Below are 14,200 nucleotides of genomic sequence, written 5' to 3'. Positions count from 1 at the left end.
TAAAAACTGTTTTTTGTAACATGAAAGTTTGCAACAATATTTAAATATTAAAATCTACCCAGGCTCTGTTTTAAAAAAAGTTTTTTTGTGCTTTTTTACCTTGCAACCAGTGCATTGAGAACTATAATCCCTGTATATGAGTGACTGATAATAATAATTGCAATAGCTTGTTTTTTTATATAACATTTTTTCATGGTAACAAGTGATGCTTTGCAGGATGATAGGTGAAAAACACAACACAAAATGAAGAAAAACAATCCAAGAAGTGGCACAAAAATAATGTAAGAAATGGCATGGCAGTCGCAACAGACAGGCCCTAGTTTTTGAAACCAAAAACATCACCAGAGATTTAAAGTTTTAAAGGTTTTTCTGTATTTTAAACATTAAATTATAAATGCTTTCCTTGGATTCCCTTTGAATCTAAAAATATTTTTGGACAGTAAATTTAGATTTAGAAGAGTACATAATGTAAATTGTTAAATTTACCATTCAAGCCTCTTTGTCCTTTACTGTATGGATTCAATTATAGGGCTTTAACTTTGAAAGTAACCCCCTGCTATCCATGTGGCACTTCTGCCCTATTAATGACAGGATTTGGTTTCACGATATGAAAAATGGCCTTTGTATTTTAATGCTGATTATTTTATTTCAACACAAAAACCAAAAAAGCTGTTTGTCATATATCCGTTGACCAAAATACGCATGCACCCTTTTAATCCAAAACATTACTGACAAACTGTTTTTTTTCTACCATAGTTGGATGACCCTTCTGCATTTGCCAAAATTCCAGATGGCCTGTTGCTGTGTCTAAGTGACAAGAGATGAGTGTTTGGAGGGGGTTTCATGCTTTTGGTGAACAGGTGGTGTTTGAGGAGTGTTGTTAAATATACCCAAAGAAGGAGCATTGTGGATATCTGTGAGAAAGGTTTTCCAGAGGATGGGGGGTGTAGTAGTGAAGGATCTGTATCAATAGGTACAGAGTCTGGTGTTAGAGGACTGAAGTTCTGGGACAGTAACGGAGGTCAAAGGAGGAACTAAGGAGTAAGGGCATGTAGGGATTTGTGTGTAAGAAGGAGGATTTTGTAACATGCTGAACTTGAGTGGGAGCCAGTGTAGGTAGATGAAATTTGAAGTATTAAACGGGTGTTTTAGAAAAAGTCAAACAGAAGCTGTCCACTATGTTGGACATGGAAAGGAGACTATGAACAGGATGTTATCATCACTGCCCTGGCTTAGGAAGAGGGAGGTTCACAGGCTTGCGTCTTGCAGTGACATTGCATCAACATTAGCTCAACCTCTTGAAGCCAAGCCAACCACCAGAGGGTGATTCCCTGACTGGAACAACTTAATGTACAACTGCTAACTCTTTGGACAGAAGGTCATTGTTTGAAAGATGTTCCACGGGCTCACAGGGAGCAAAAATGCTGCAAGAAATTATACACTCCTTCCCTCTGCCTGCCCTGGGCAAACACATGTATACACACACTGAGTGAGTCATAATTGCTCCAAACATCTCTGAGTGTGTGGCTGTGAAATGTGGAGACCATGTGTAAGGCTTTAGATGTTAGTGACAACTGTTGAAGCGTGACAACCCATCACTAGCTGTAAAACAGTGGAGACTGGAGACATACACAGAGAGGGAGGATGCCTGTGTGACTAAGACTGTGAACCTTGTGGCTCACTGTAAATTTCTCCATAGGTGTGGTCCCTGTTCAGCTTTGGCATTCATATAAAAGTTCCAGAGAAATGAATAAGTGGGCTGTTTCCTCTACACTGGAATGCCAATAACCATCCTGAGGGCACAGAGAGGCTCTTTGTATCGTTAGAGAGGCTGGAAGTTTGGAGAAAAAAAAAGCAATAACAAGTTTTGAGTGCACTCAGCGTGTTAATGTGGATATGTGCAGGCATGTGTGTACCATTGATCCAGTAGTCTTCAGAGATATCTGTGCGTATATAGTGCTGGTCAGGTGGAGGGCCGAGGGAGCGTGTGAACGTTGTGTCTTTGCCCAGGAAATCTGATGATGTGCCGGCATACAGGTACTGATCTGGAGTGAATACACAGAGAGGACAGTCAGTCAGGACTTTAATGTATTAAGAAACATAATGGTCATCATAATATATAAAAATAAGGGCTGTCATCACCAATGCATCAATCATGATCAAATAGAGTCCAAAATGAATGCTTTTTCGTTGTACTTAATCAGATGCTTTATTTTCCCTTATAGCACACTTTGGTCAAACCACTTCGACGTCTCCCTGCAGCCACCGTAATGTAAAAAAAAAAAAGGCCACCACTGAACTCAAGTTCATGTCATACTCTTTGATCTACTTTAATTACTTATTTCATTTCAAAATAAAAGCAGGTCTGTATCAAGGGTGGAAAGTAACTAATTATATTTACTCAGATTGCTGTAATTAAGTGTTTATTGGGTAACTGTACTTTGTGTACATTTTGAAATCAGTACTTTTAGTTTTACTTAAGTAAGTTTTAACTGTACTTTTAGCTGAGTACAATACTGATGTACTTTTTCCACCTCTGTTGACTACACAATAGCACATAAAGAGAGAATGATTAAATGTCACATCCCAAAACAGCAAAAACTGGAGCGCTGATAGCTCAGGGTTTAACATTTCTTCATTGAGTTTAGCACCAACATGTAATCTTAACTCAGTTCGGAGTGAAATAGTTATCAGTATTTGAGTTAATTGACAGCACTGATCCAACAGTGTTCATTCAGCTCTGTAAAAAAATGTCAGTTTATAATAGCTTTGCCTACTGCCATTCAGATCTGGGGAATTTGTGGACAGTCTCCCATTATACAGAGTGATAAGAAGTGTTTAGATGTTTCCTGTTGTACAGTGATCCCTGCTGGGGTTATACTGGTCATGTCTCTGGTGAATTTATGCTTTTTACATGAGACAAATTTGCACCATGAGTGAGGATAATCACTGAGTTAGAGTCCCTGCCTATGAGTGTTTAGACATGTTATGATGTGTTTAGATGCTGCCTGATGTACAGTGATCCCTGCATGGGTTATTTTGGTCATGTTTCTGGTGGATTGATGTTTTTTATGTGAGACACATTTGCACCATGAGTAAAGTTATCCACTATGTTAGAGTTCCTGCCTATGAGTGTTTAGAAGTCTTTAGATGTTGCCTGCTGTACAGTGATCCCTGCTTGGGCTATTTTTTACCTCTGCCAAGGAGGTTATGTCATCAGGTGGGTTTGTTTGTTTGTTTGTTTGTTTGTTTGAAAGCAACATAACTCAAAAAGTCATAGACGGATTTTCATGAAATTTTCAGGAAATGTCAGAAATGGCATAGGAAGAACTGATTAGATTTTGGGACTGATCCGGTTCACCATCTGGATCAAGGAATTTTTTAGAGGATTCTGTACTATTGGGAGATAGGGCTAATGGAGGTGGTCGGCACCGTTACCACTTTACACCAGGAGATGGCGGACATGAGTAACTTATTCAATGTTTTGGAGTTTAAAGAGTTTGAAGGACGCACGCCCAGTCAAGGCGACGAGTCAGAGCGTAACAGAGAGAAAGACAGCAAATTGTAGTGAGAATACTCACAATGCTGGGAGGAATAGAGGAATATTCACCCTCTGCCATGACTTCCACACGTAGTGAAGCCAATGCTTTGCCTCACTGTGTCTCCACCCCACCGGGGCGGGAGTAATCGGTGAATTAGATTTTGGGAGTGATCTGGATCACCATCTGGATCCAGGATTGAAAGGATTCTTCACTATTGGGAGATAGGGCTAATGGTGGAGGTCTGCGCTCTCTGAGTGCTTTTCTAGTTGGCCATGTTTCTGTCAGACTGATGTTTTTTATATGAGACACATTTGCACCATGAGTGAAGTTTCCACTAAGTTAGAGTTCCTGCCTATGAGCATTTGGCTGTGTTTCAATGTTGCCTATTGCACAGAGATCCCAGCTTGGGTTTTTTTGCTCATGTTACTGGGGGAATGACATTGTTTTACATTTGAGACACATTTGCCCCATGGAGTGAAGCTCCCGCCTATGACTGTAGGTGCTTCTAAATCAGAGGTTCTCAGCTGGTTTCTGGTCCGAACCCACCACAACCTCCTCAGTGACAAATTGCCCACTACATTTCATGAATTTTCTTTAGGTCAGACATGGAATGGAACAAAAAATGTAGCAGAACAAAGGGCAACAATATTTCTTTCAAAATAAAACTTTTTGTCACATAATTTGTTTCCAGGCACACATCTGTGAAGCACTGCAAATGGCTTTGTGACCCACTTTTGGGTCCCAACCCACCAGTCGAGAACCAAGGTCCTAAAGGACAGATAGTACATATTGCCTTGCTAGGTTAAGGTTGACTCTTTGCTTTGTTCTTGCCAGAGACCCACCTTGTCATGGATATTCAAGAGTTTCTACAGCTCTGACACACTGAAATAGCACCTTTAAAACTGTAGTTTCACTTCATGTAGTCTTGATCACTTTTAAATAGGGATGCATCGAAATGAAAATTCTTGGCCGAAACCGAAAACCGAAAATGAGAAAACCAAGGCCGAAAACTGAAAACCGAAACACCGAAAGAAGTTATTATGCCAATTATTAGTACCATTGCATTTATGGCTATGACTGTGTACGAACCTCACTAAAATCAATTGCAATTGCAAAAATTAATATTAATGCTTCAAAGAATAAATCAATTACAAAATTATTTAAATATTTATTAAGCACTTCATTCCAAATATACACAATAAAAAATAAAATACAAAATAAAATGTTTAACTTGACCGCAATCATGTATACATTAAATCAGTGGTTCTCAACCTTTTTTCAGTCATGTACCCCCTGTGAAGTATTTTTTCAGCCAAGTACCCCCTAAACAGCACAAAGCTTTTTGACCATAAAGAAAGACATTAAAGAGTGCTGTGACAGCCGTCTGATTTGTGAGTGTTCTCTCTGGAACAATTTGGAAATAAAAACATAGAGTTAGAAAGAACTAAAAACCTGTAAATAATAAACAAGTTATAAAAAAAGACTTCTCTTTTCTCAAACTGAAATCATGAACTTAGTTATAGACCAGCATTTCTTCACAAAAAATAAATCATAAACCTTTTTATGAATGGAGTGATTGTGAATGCAGTGGTTGACAGGCATGTGCCAGTGTGGGTCAAACCATTCTGCCATGGGGGAGATTCAGGGGGTTTTAGGGTGATTACATTTAAGAGCCTACAAAATATTAACTCCAGTTTATAAACTTAAGGTCCTTACACTCTATACGCAATTTTTTCATGAAAAGTATTTCCACAAAATATTTACATTTAGAACCTGTAGCGAGTCAAAGCAAGCTTCGTCACCTGCAACATCATTTTGCGGCGCCACATTGCTGCGGATATTTAAGTAGCGCATTTGCGCTCATATGGACATGTCGGGCTGCCTGTTGCCTGTCTCCCGCTCTACCAGGCTAAAAAAAAGAGGCAAAAACACAAGAACTGACTACATACAGACATGAGGAGATATCAAACATCAGGTGGTGTTGGAGAGGAGGACTTTTTTGTTCCTCTGCCTTAAAAAATCGGCACCACCACCATGTGTGCTCATTGGAGCGAAACTCACACAGCTGGAGCTGGTTCTAAACTAACAGGACTTTAGTGAAATATTTACCAACACAGTCTCCTCTGACCTCTGACAAACGACTTCTAAATGCTGCGGATAAACCAGCTAAATGACTCCTCTGACCAGTCTGGAACACAAACAGGTGAGCCAGTCTGTGCGCCGTGGAGAGAGTTAACTCCTCTCATCGCGAGCCTCAGCTGTGCAATATTATTATTCTTATTGATCATATTTGACATAGAATGAATGAAAAGTCAGTCCCTCCTCTTACAAACTTGGCTGGCACAGTGAATGAAACCGTGAGACAAAACGGCACTGACAGCCTGGCTGCGCGTAAAAAGCCGCGTTACTCATGGAGCGAAGGACAGAGAGGGACAAACCTCCTCTAATCTTCCGCTTCAAAAAATATCACTGTTCATCAGAGGACAGAGAAAACACACCGCAGACATTTGCAGCACGAATGTGATTTTAGAATCTATGTAATATACTCGCAACATCATGTCGCTCCTAACGTGCAAAGAAAGGCGCTATTTTTCTTAAGTAGCCGGCATGTATTTTAAAATCTCGCGTACCCCCTGGAGTGCCTTCACATACGCATACCCCTATTTGAGAACCACTGATCCAAGCGCATGCTGGCCGCGGTTTTTGCTTGCATCATCACAACGTCGTGTTTCGGCCTTGTTGTTTCGGTGATAAAAGTCGTTCGGCCGAAAACCAAAAATGCACTTTTGGGCCATTTTCGGACGAAAATTTTCAGTGGCCGAATTTTCGGTGCATCCCTACTTTTAAAGTTAATTTAACTCTTTAAGAGTTTAATTAAAATGTGAATTTGCTGTGTATTTTACTTTTTTTATGAAAGTGTGACCTTACCTTAACAACCTGGTCAGGGATCTATTCTCTTGTTGTTCTTGCCATACTTCTCTGTACAACTCCTCAGTAGCTACTCAGTACATAAAGTAGACTTTAAATGAAAAACTTTTTTAATCATAGTATAGTTGTGAACTTTTTCCACCTTTGGTCAGGGAGCTAATCACCCTTTATTTAAGACAGTACAGAAATTTAAAATGAAAGAAAAACAGTTTCAAATGCTAAACAGTGGAATTTCAAATGGAAAATCCAAATTAGGATTGACTACAGAAATTCTGAGTATAATCGTGATTAAAACAGTCCTAATGAAAATCAAAAAGCATGGCTAATTTGTTTTCACATTACATTTCTAGAATTGTTTACCATTTATTTTGCAAAGCAACAGCATAAGAGGACTTTGCAGAAGCAAGCATACAAGGAGATATGGCTAAAAATGCTGTTAACAGTTTTCTGTCAAATGACTTGTTATTGTCTAATAAATGTCTGCTTGCCTCTAAACTGGACAAACATGTTGGCAGGATATCTGGGTGTACAAACACTCAAACACCTTGGTTGAGACTTTAGAAGAAACACAATTTACTTCTGGGTAAATAGTGCTGTTCAGAAATAAATTTCTGGTGCATGGGAGATAAGGCCAGCAGAGGAAAGTCTGAGTTTTGTGTATTGGCTCCTCTTACCTGTGAGGATTGAAGTGAATGGCTGCAAGGGATCAAAAGGACATTTCAATCTGCCAGACTCAACTGTAGTAGGGAGAAGTTGGAACACGCCATCCTAAGACGACAAAATATTTCACTTTCTAAATTCAAACCAAACTCCTAAATTTTGTGCTTTACTTGGCTTCGCTGACTCTTGTCGACTTTACCTCTCTGCGCCCAGTGATTTCAATGAAAGCACAGCTGGGATGGAAGGCCCCCGTCCCGCAGGCATAGACATGTGTTCGATTGTAGTTGTGCAGAACCCTGACAAAGTTGGCACACTCCAACTAGTATGGGTGAGAGCATAAAAAAGAGCAAAGAAGTATTAAAGCAAGTCTGACAGAACAAGCATGCTGAGTGCAAATATTGTAAGTATGCTTTTTTGTTTTTCTTTGATCAAGAAAGAAATTATTTCTGCAGCACTCACATTTGTAATCTTGCCTGCTAGTCTGCACATTTCCACTCGGTCCCGGGAAGCAGGCCAGTGAATCTAAGGATGTAAATACAAAAGAATATAAAATATCATTATGTAGCATGTTGCTCTTGAACTTCACAACCTAAATAATACCTTATATGGTTATTTTTCTGTCTGTTTCTCAGCATAATTTTCTATTTTTAGATGATAGCCTCAACTACAAACAAGAGCTACACAACTTTAATTCACTTAACACCTGTTTAAGTCAATAAAATAACAATATAATGTGTGTATATACACTCATGTATATAGTGCCCTTATAAAGTATTCACCCCCTTATGTTTTCACCTTTTATGAAATCAAGCATCATCAATATAGCTTGACTTTTTAGACAAAAAAACTCTTCAATGTCAAAGCGAAAACAGATTTCCACAAAATAATGTCAACTAAATAGTAAAATATGTAATGTCAAATAAGTGACTGCATAAGTATTCACCTCCTTTAAGTCAGTATTTAGTAGATACACATTTGGCTGCAATCACAGCACTGAATCTGTGTGGACAGGTCTCAGTCAGGCTTGCACATCTGGAAAATGAAATTCTACTCCATTCTTCTTTGTAAAATGGCTCAAACTCTGAGGACTGGGTGTGAACAGCCCTTTCAAGTCAAGCCACAAAATCTCTATTGGACTGTAGTCTGGGCTTGTTGTTGTTTGTTGTACACACATGGACCAAATTGTTGGTACCCCTCTGTTAATGAAAGAAAAAACCACAGTGGTCACAGAAATAACTTGAAACTGACAAAAATAATAATAAATAAAAATTAAATGAAAATTAACCAATGAAAATCAGACATTGCTTTTGAACTGTGGTTTAACAGAATTATTTTAAAAAACAAACTCATGAAACAGGCCTGGACAAAAATGATGGTACCCCTAGAAAAGATTGAAAATAATGTGACCACAGGGACATGTTCAACCAAGGTATGTCCTCTAATTAGCATCACAGGTGTCTACAAACTTGTAATCAGTCAGTCGGCCTATTTAAAGGGTGTCAAGTAGTCACTGTGCTGTTTGGTGACATGGTGTGTACCACACTAAACATGGACCAGAGGAAGCAAAGGAGAGAGTTGTCTCAGGAGATCAGAAAGAAGATTATAGACAAGCATGTTAAAGGTAAAGGCTATAAGACCATCTCCAAGCAGCTTGATGTTCCTGTGACTACAGTTGCACATATTATTCAGAAATTTAAGATCCACGGGACTGTGGCCAACCTCCCTGGACGTGGCCGCAGGAGGAAAATTGATGACAAATCAAAGAGATGGATAACACGAATGGTAACAAAAGAGCCCAGAACAACCTCCAGAGACATTAAAGATGAACTCCTAGGTCAAGGTACATCAGTGTCAGATCGCACCATCCGTCATTGTTTGAGCCAAAGTGGACTTCACGGGAGACGACCAAGGAGGACACCACTGTTGAAAAGAAATCATAAAAATGCAAGACTGGAATTTGCCAAACTGCACGTTGACAAGCCACAAAGCTTCTGGGAGAATGTCCTATGGACAGACGAGACAAAACTGGAACTTTTTGGCAAGGCACATCAGCTCTATGTTCACAGACTCAAAAATGAAGCATGCCAAGAAAAGAACACAGTCCCTACTCTGAAACATGGGGGAGGCTCTGTTATGTTCTGGGGCTGCTTTGCTGCATCTGGCACAGGGTGTCTTGAATCTGTGCAGGGTACAATGAAATCTCAAGACTATCAAGGTATTCTAGAGAGAAATGTGCTGCCCAGTGTCAGAAAGCTTGGTCTCAGTCACAGGTCATGGGTCTTGCAACATGATAATGACCCAAAACACACAGCTAAAAACACCCAAGAATGGCTAAGAGCAAAACATTGGAGTATTCTGAAGTGGCCTTCTATAAGCCCTGATCTAAATCCTATTGAACATCTGTGGAAGGAGCTGACACATGCCATCTGGAGAAGGCACCCTTCAAACCTGAGACAACTGGAGCAGTTTGCTCATGAGGAGTGGGCCAAAATACCTGCTGAGAGGTGCAGAAGTCTCACTGAAAGTTACAGAAATCTTGATTGCAGTGATTGCCTCAAAAGGTTGTGCAACAAAATATTAAGTTAAGGGTACCATCATTTTTGTCCAGGCCTGTTTCATGAGTTTGCTTTTTTAAATAATTCTGTTGAACCACAATTTAAAAGCAATGTCTGATTTTCATTGGTTCATTTTCATTGAATTTTTATTCATTATCACTTTTGTCAGATTCAAGTTATTTCTGTGACCATTGTGGTTTTTTCTTTCATTAACAGAGGGGTACCAACAATTTGGTCCACGTGTGTAGCTTCTGCTGTATGCTTTGGATCACTGTCTTGCTGTAAAACAAATCCTCTCCCAAGCTATAGTTCTTCTGCAGACTGAATAAGATTGCTCCCCAGGATTTTCCAGTATTTGCTGCATTTATTCTACCCTCTACCTTTACAAGCCTTCCATGGCCACTGCCAAGGAGCATCCCCACAGCATGATGCTGCCACCACCATGCTTCACAGTGGGGATGGTGTGTTTGTGGTGATTTGAAGTGGTCAACCAGGCATAGTGTCTTGTCTGATAGCCAAAAAGCACCATTTTAGTCTCATCTGACCAGAGACTTTTTCCCACTTCACCATGGAGTCTCCCACATGCCTTTTGGGGAATTCTGGTCGAGATTTAATGTTGGATTTCTTCAGCAGTGGCTTTCACTTTGAGCTTTGACTGGTGAGGGGCAACAACTTTTGTATGCAGAGCCTCTCCCACCTCAGCTGCTGAGGCTTGTAGCTCCTGCAGAGTAGTCGGCGGTGTCTTGGTGGCCTCTCTGACTAGTCTCTTTCTTGCATAGTCATTCGGTTTGTGAGGACAGCCTGATCTAGGTGGATTTACACATGTGCCATATTCCTTCCATTGTTTTGATGATGGATTTAACTGAGCTCCAGAGATGGTCAATGTCTTGGAAATTTTTGGTATCCATTTTACTGGTTATACATTTCAATAGCCTTTTCTCTGACTTGCTTGGAGTGTTCTTTTGTCTTTACAGTGTAATGGTAGCCAACCTTTTCACCCTATTTCATTAATTTTGAGACTACTAGCACCAATTGACTGGACCTGATTGACTAATTGATCGAATCAGGTCAGTCATTTTAAAGAGACTGAATATTTATGCAATCACTTATTCAACATTACATTTTTTTAAGTTACATTACTTTGTAGAAATCTGTTTTTATTTTGACCTTAAAAAGGTTTCCTAGTCTTTTTTTTTCTTTGGTAAAAAGAGTTGAATTATATTGACAATGATTGATTTATAAAATCGACATCTATGGGGGTGAATAGTTTTTATAGGCACTGTAGGTTCAAATTTCATTAGCCTGACTTACTACAATACCTTAAAGGGGGGTTTATGATATGCTTTTTGTGGTTACTTTACTCTAAGTACTTGTGCTTCTTAAGGAAGAATATAAAATTTTATGGGGCACTTTAAAAGGTGCTGCCGAAAAAAACTCCTGCCCCACTAACTGATAGTAGCCTAAGTGCAGCTCAGGATCTTTCAGAAGCTCTTTTGTAGTGTCTCTTAAAGGTTAAAACCATGAGGAATACAGGTCCTTACCATTTGGGCCCCTGAGCCCTGAAAAAAACCTGCCAAAAATGTAGGCTTGGTCTGTCCATTTCCCAGGGTCAGTATGCTTGTGAAAGTGTTTTATATATAAGGAATGAGCACAATCTTCACTCCATGCCTCTCTTTGGCACACCATGGGGATTATTAAAGATCTCAATAATGCGATCACTGACTCCTCCTGCTGCTGGTACGAGTATATCATCCAACCTTCCTCCAATGTACCCCACCACCCATGTTCACACATGTGTTATAACAGGCTTATGTGCTTAGCCTGTTACCTCGCCTAAATCCTACCATGGAGAGCTATCGCCAAACTCACTCATGGGTCGACAGAGCCAGGATACGCATGCAAACACACCAGAGCAATTACTATAACTTCTCATGATTTCAAATCACTGCATGCCACTGAGGAATTCACACAGAATACCAGCAGCATGCAGCAGGATGAGTCGACTGAGTACAGTGATGTCTCGTGTTTTGAAATGTGAAAATCTGGCATGATTAATGACCTAGTTTCATGATAGCAAACGAAGGAATTTAAAGACTGCAGAAATACCAAGCCGCTATCTCTAGAAAATCAAACTGGAATGCTTTAGAGTGGCCTATCTGAGAGTGTTTAATGCCTGAGTGTGTTTAAGTGCTCCGGGGTCCGTTTTCAGGTACACCTCCTAATAAACACCAAGTTTGCATTTTCCAGATCATATTCACTGTCAAGGGCCGGTCCCAAAAGGCAGACAGAGCTAGACTTTTTGTGCATATCTCCTTAGCATCAGTATCAATGACCTGAGAGGCAACACTTTGAGAGCGAGACTAAGAGTTAAAACAACCAGATAAGAATCAAATAAACACACACTGACCCCCCTTTGTCAGTATCAACCTCAGCTGCATAAACACACACTCACATCTACAAACTCTAACATATGGCATCCGTCCAAATGCATCTGTGAGCTTGTGTATATGTCTAAGCTTGAATGTGCACACTCCGCTATGTGTAAACCCCTGCCCTCAAACAGGATGACCCTGACCTCAGCAGACAGACACTTTCAGACTGCTGTTGACTGAGAGGTGAGCTCTGAGCTAAAACAATACACAGCTGAGTGCATCTCAGCTCAGAAATACCAGCAGTAATGGAAAAAATACCTGACATCACTGCACTTATTGGATAGACAGACATAAGTGCTGTGAGCTGCTGCTAACTGAAAGTCTTCATAATAATTGCTGCCAATAACAGAGGTTATTAGTGTCTCCAGTGACTCCAAGCATGAGTTTGCATGTCTGGGGGATTGGTGAGTGGGGGAGATTCTCAGTCTCCTGTTCAAACTTGAACTTCTTCCAGCACTAGCTTTCTGTCAGAGAGTGTGGGCACTCCTAAAACTGCTGTAAACACTCAAGAGTCCACCTAAACAACCCTTCAAATATAGTAAATGACCTGAGCAGCTCCATAACAAATCACTGCTGTTTGTTTATCACACTTTTCTCCTTCTTGGCCTTCTTTTTCATCCAACCAAGATCGGATCATTTGGTTCCCTTTATTTGTGCATATCTATTACTATTATACCTTTCTTGGAGCTCGTGTCAGATTGTCAGGGTCAAGCAGGTAGATGTGATCTTGAGCCCCAAAAAGGAGACGGCCTCTTTCCTCATCCAGCAGCAGCGAGTGGGAGTGGAGCCCATCGGAGGGGCCCAGAAAGACAGAGACACTGCCAGCCTGCAGAAGTTCTAGTCAAGAGAGAGAGAGAAAGACAGACAAGCAGAGACGATTAAAAATTCCTGAAGCAAGTTTGCTCTGTCTAGGACTAAATTACATGGTTTTGATATTTCAGGCAAGATAATTGCAAAGCTTTGTTTATTCTCTGCAGTTCATTCATAACAAAACCTAAAGACATGCTCTGGCTATCCTCTGTGAGAGAAAACATGTCTTGGCTTGACTTGAAACTGTCTAATCCTTTGTGGTTAACACCTCAGCTTAAAGCGCTGATAGAAAGAGACACAGTTGTAAGACTGTGTATGCATTATCAAATATCAATATGAGGGTATTTTCATAACTAGCTCGAATACCATAAAGATGTCAGGGTGGACTTATTTTATTCTAATCTGCCTGGCTCTAGACAAGAGGTTGAATGAGTACAAGAGGGCTGTACTCATGAAAAACACTGTTACTTTGGTTAAAATGTACTTTAAAGTAGCAGTCACACTACTGCAGTTTAAATCTACTTCAGTAAAAGAAAAAACTAAATATGATGCACTGAGGAGCTGTACAGTAAAATATGACCTTTCCTTTTTGGCAACATAAGAATATGGATCTCCAATCAAATAGTTCAGGTAAAGGCAGGCCTTTATACTAGGGGGAAATGCAACGGCTGTTTTGTGATGTGATATGGAGTTATTCTTTCACTGTGGGCCACTGTGTAGTCAAAGCGAAATATAAAGCTAGAACCTCCACATTTTCACCTGAAGTTGCTGTTGTTTACTCAGTAGTTGTTTTTTATGTGATAAAGTACAGTATGCGCCTAAAAATATACTTAAGAAAATGTAAGAATACTTCAAAATGTACTCAAAAAGTACAAGTTCTTGAAAAAACTACTCAGTGACAGTTATTTAAATATGCCATTTCATCTCTGCGACAGTAACTACCCATGTTTTTCTGACCACATTTAAACATGACTGAGCATCTTCATTAAAGTATATGGAGGCTCTGGCATTTCAGTGTCATATAAAGGAATCAGTGCTGTCAAAAATCTAGATTAATCTCAATTGATTATTCAAAGAAAAACAAGATGTGATTGAAAAATTGTAAGTAGGTTAGTCATCCTTCAAACCCACTACTCAGTTGATGGCCACACACTCTAACCATCCTCTCTGCTCTTTTATTCCAAAGATCAAGATACTAAAGTTCGAGTTTTACAGCTATTTTTATTTTACTCTCATGTAGAAAACACTAAACAACAAAAAAATCCCTATTCAG

The 14,200-nt window shown here is 39.8% G+C and overlaps 1 protein-coding gene across 2 annotated transcripts in view; it reads right to left on the bottom strand.

Annotated features, from left to right (window-relative positions):
* Positions 1-14,200, bottom strand: part of sema3d (sema domain, immunoglobulin domain (Ig), short basic domain, secreted, (semaphorin) 3D) — a 65,581-nt gene that overhangs the window by 26,789 nt on the left and 24,592 nt on the right. For both annotated transcript variants that reach the window (XM_041796249.1, XM_041796250.1), the window contains exons 3-7: positions 12,794-12,954; positions 7,590-7,652; positions 7,330-7,449; positions 7,145-7,238; positions 1,917-2,045 (exon numbers count right to left, since the gene is read on the bottom strand). In XM_041796249.1, coding sequence (XP_041652183.1) covers positions 1,917-2,045; positions 7,145-7,238; positions 7,330-7,449; positions 7,590-7,652; positions 12,794-12,954 — 567 coding nt within the window. The remainder of the gene's footprint in view (positions 1-1,916; positions 2,046-7,144; positions 7,239-7,329; positions 7,450-7,589; positions 7,653-12,793; positions 12,955-14,200) is intronic.

The sequence above is a fragment of the Cheilinus undulatus genome, linkage group 9 (assembly GCF_018320785.1).
Source record: "Cheilinus undulatus linkage group 9, ASM1832078v1, whole genome shotgun sequence".
NCBI lineage: Eukaryota > Metazoa > Chordata > Actinopteri > Labriformes > Labridae > Cheilinus > Cheilinus undulatus.
The sequence above is the reverse complement of the archived record's forward strand: the minus strand, read 5'-3'. Positions and strand labels throughout refer to the sequence as shown.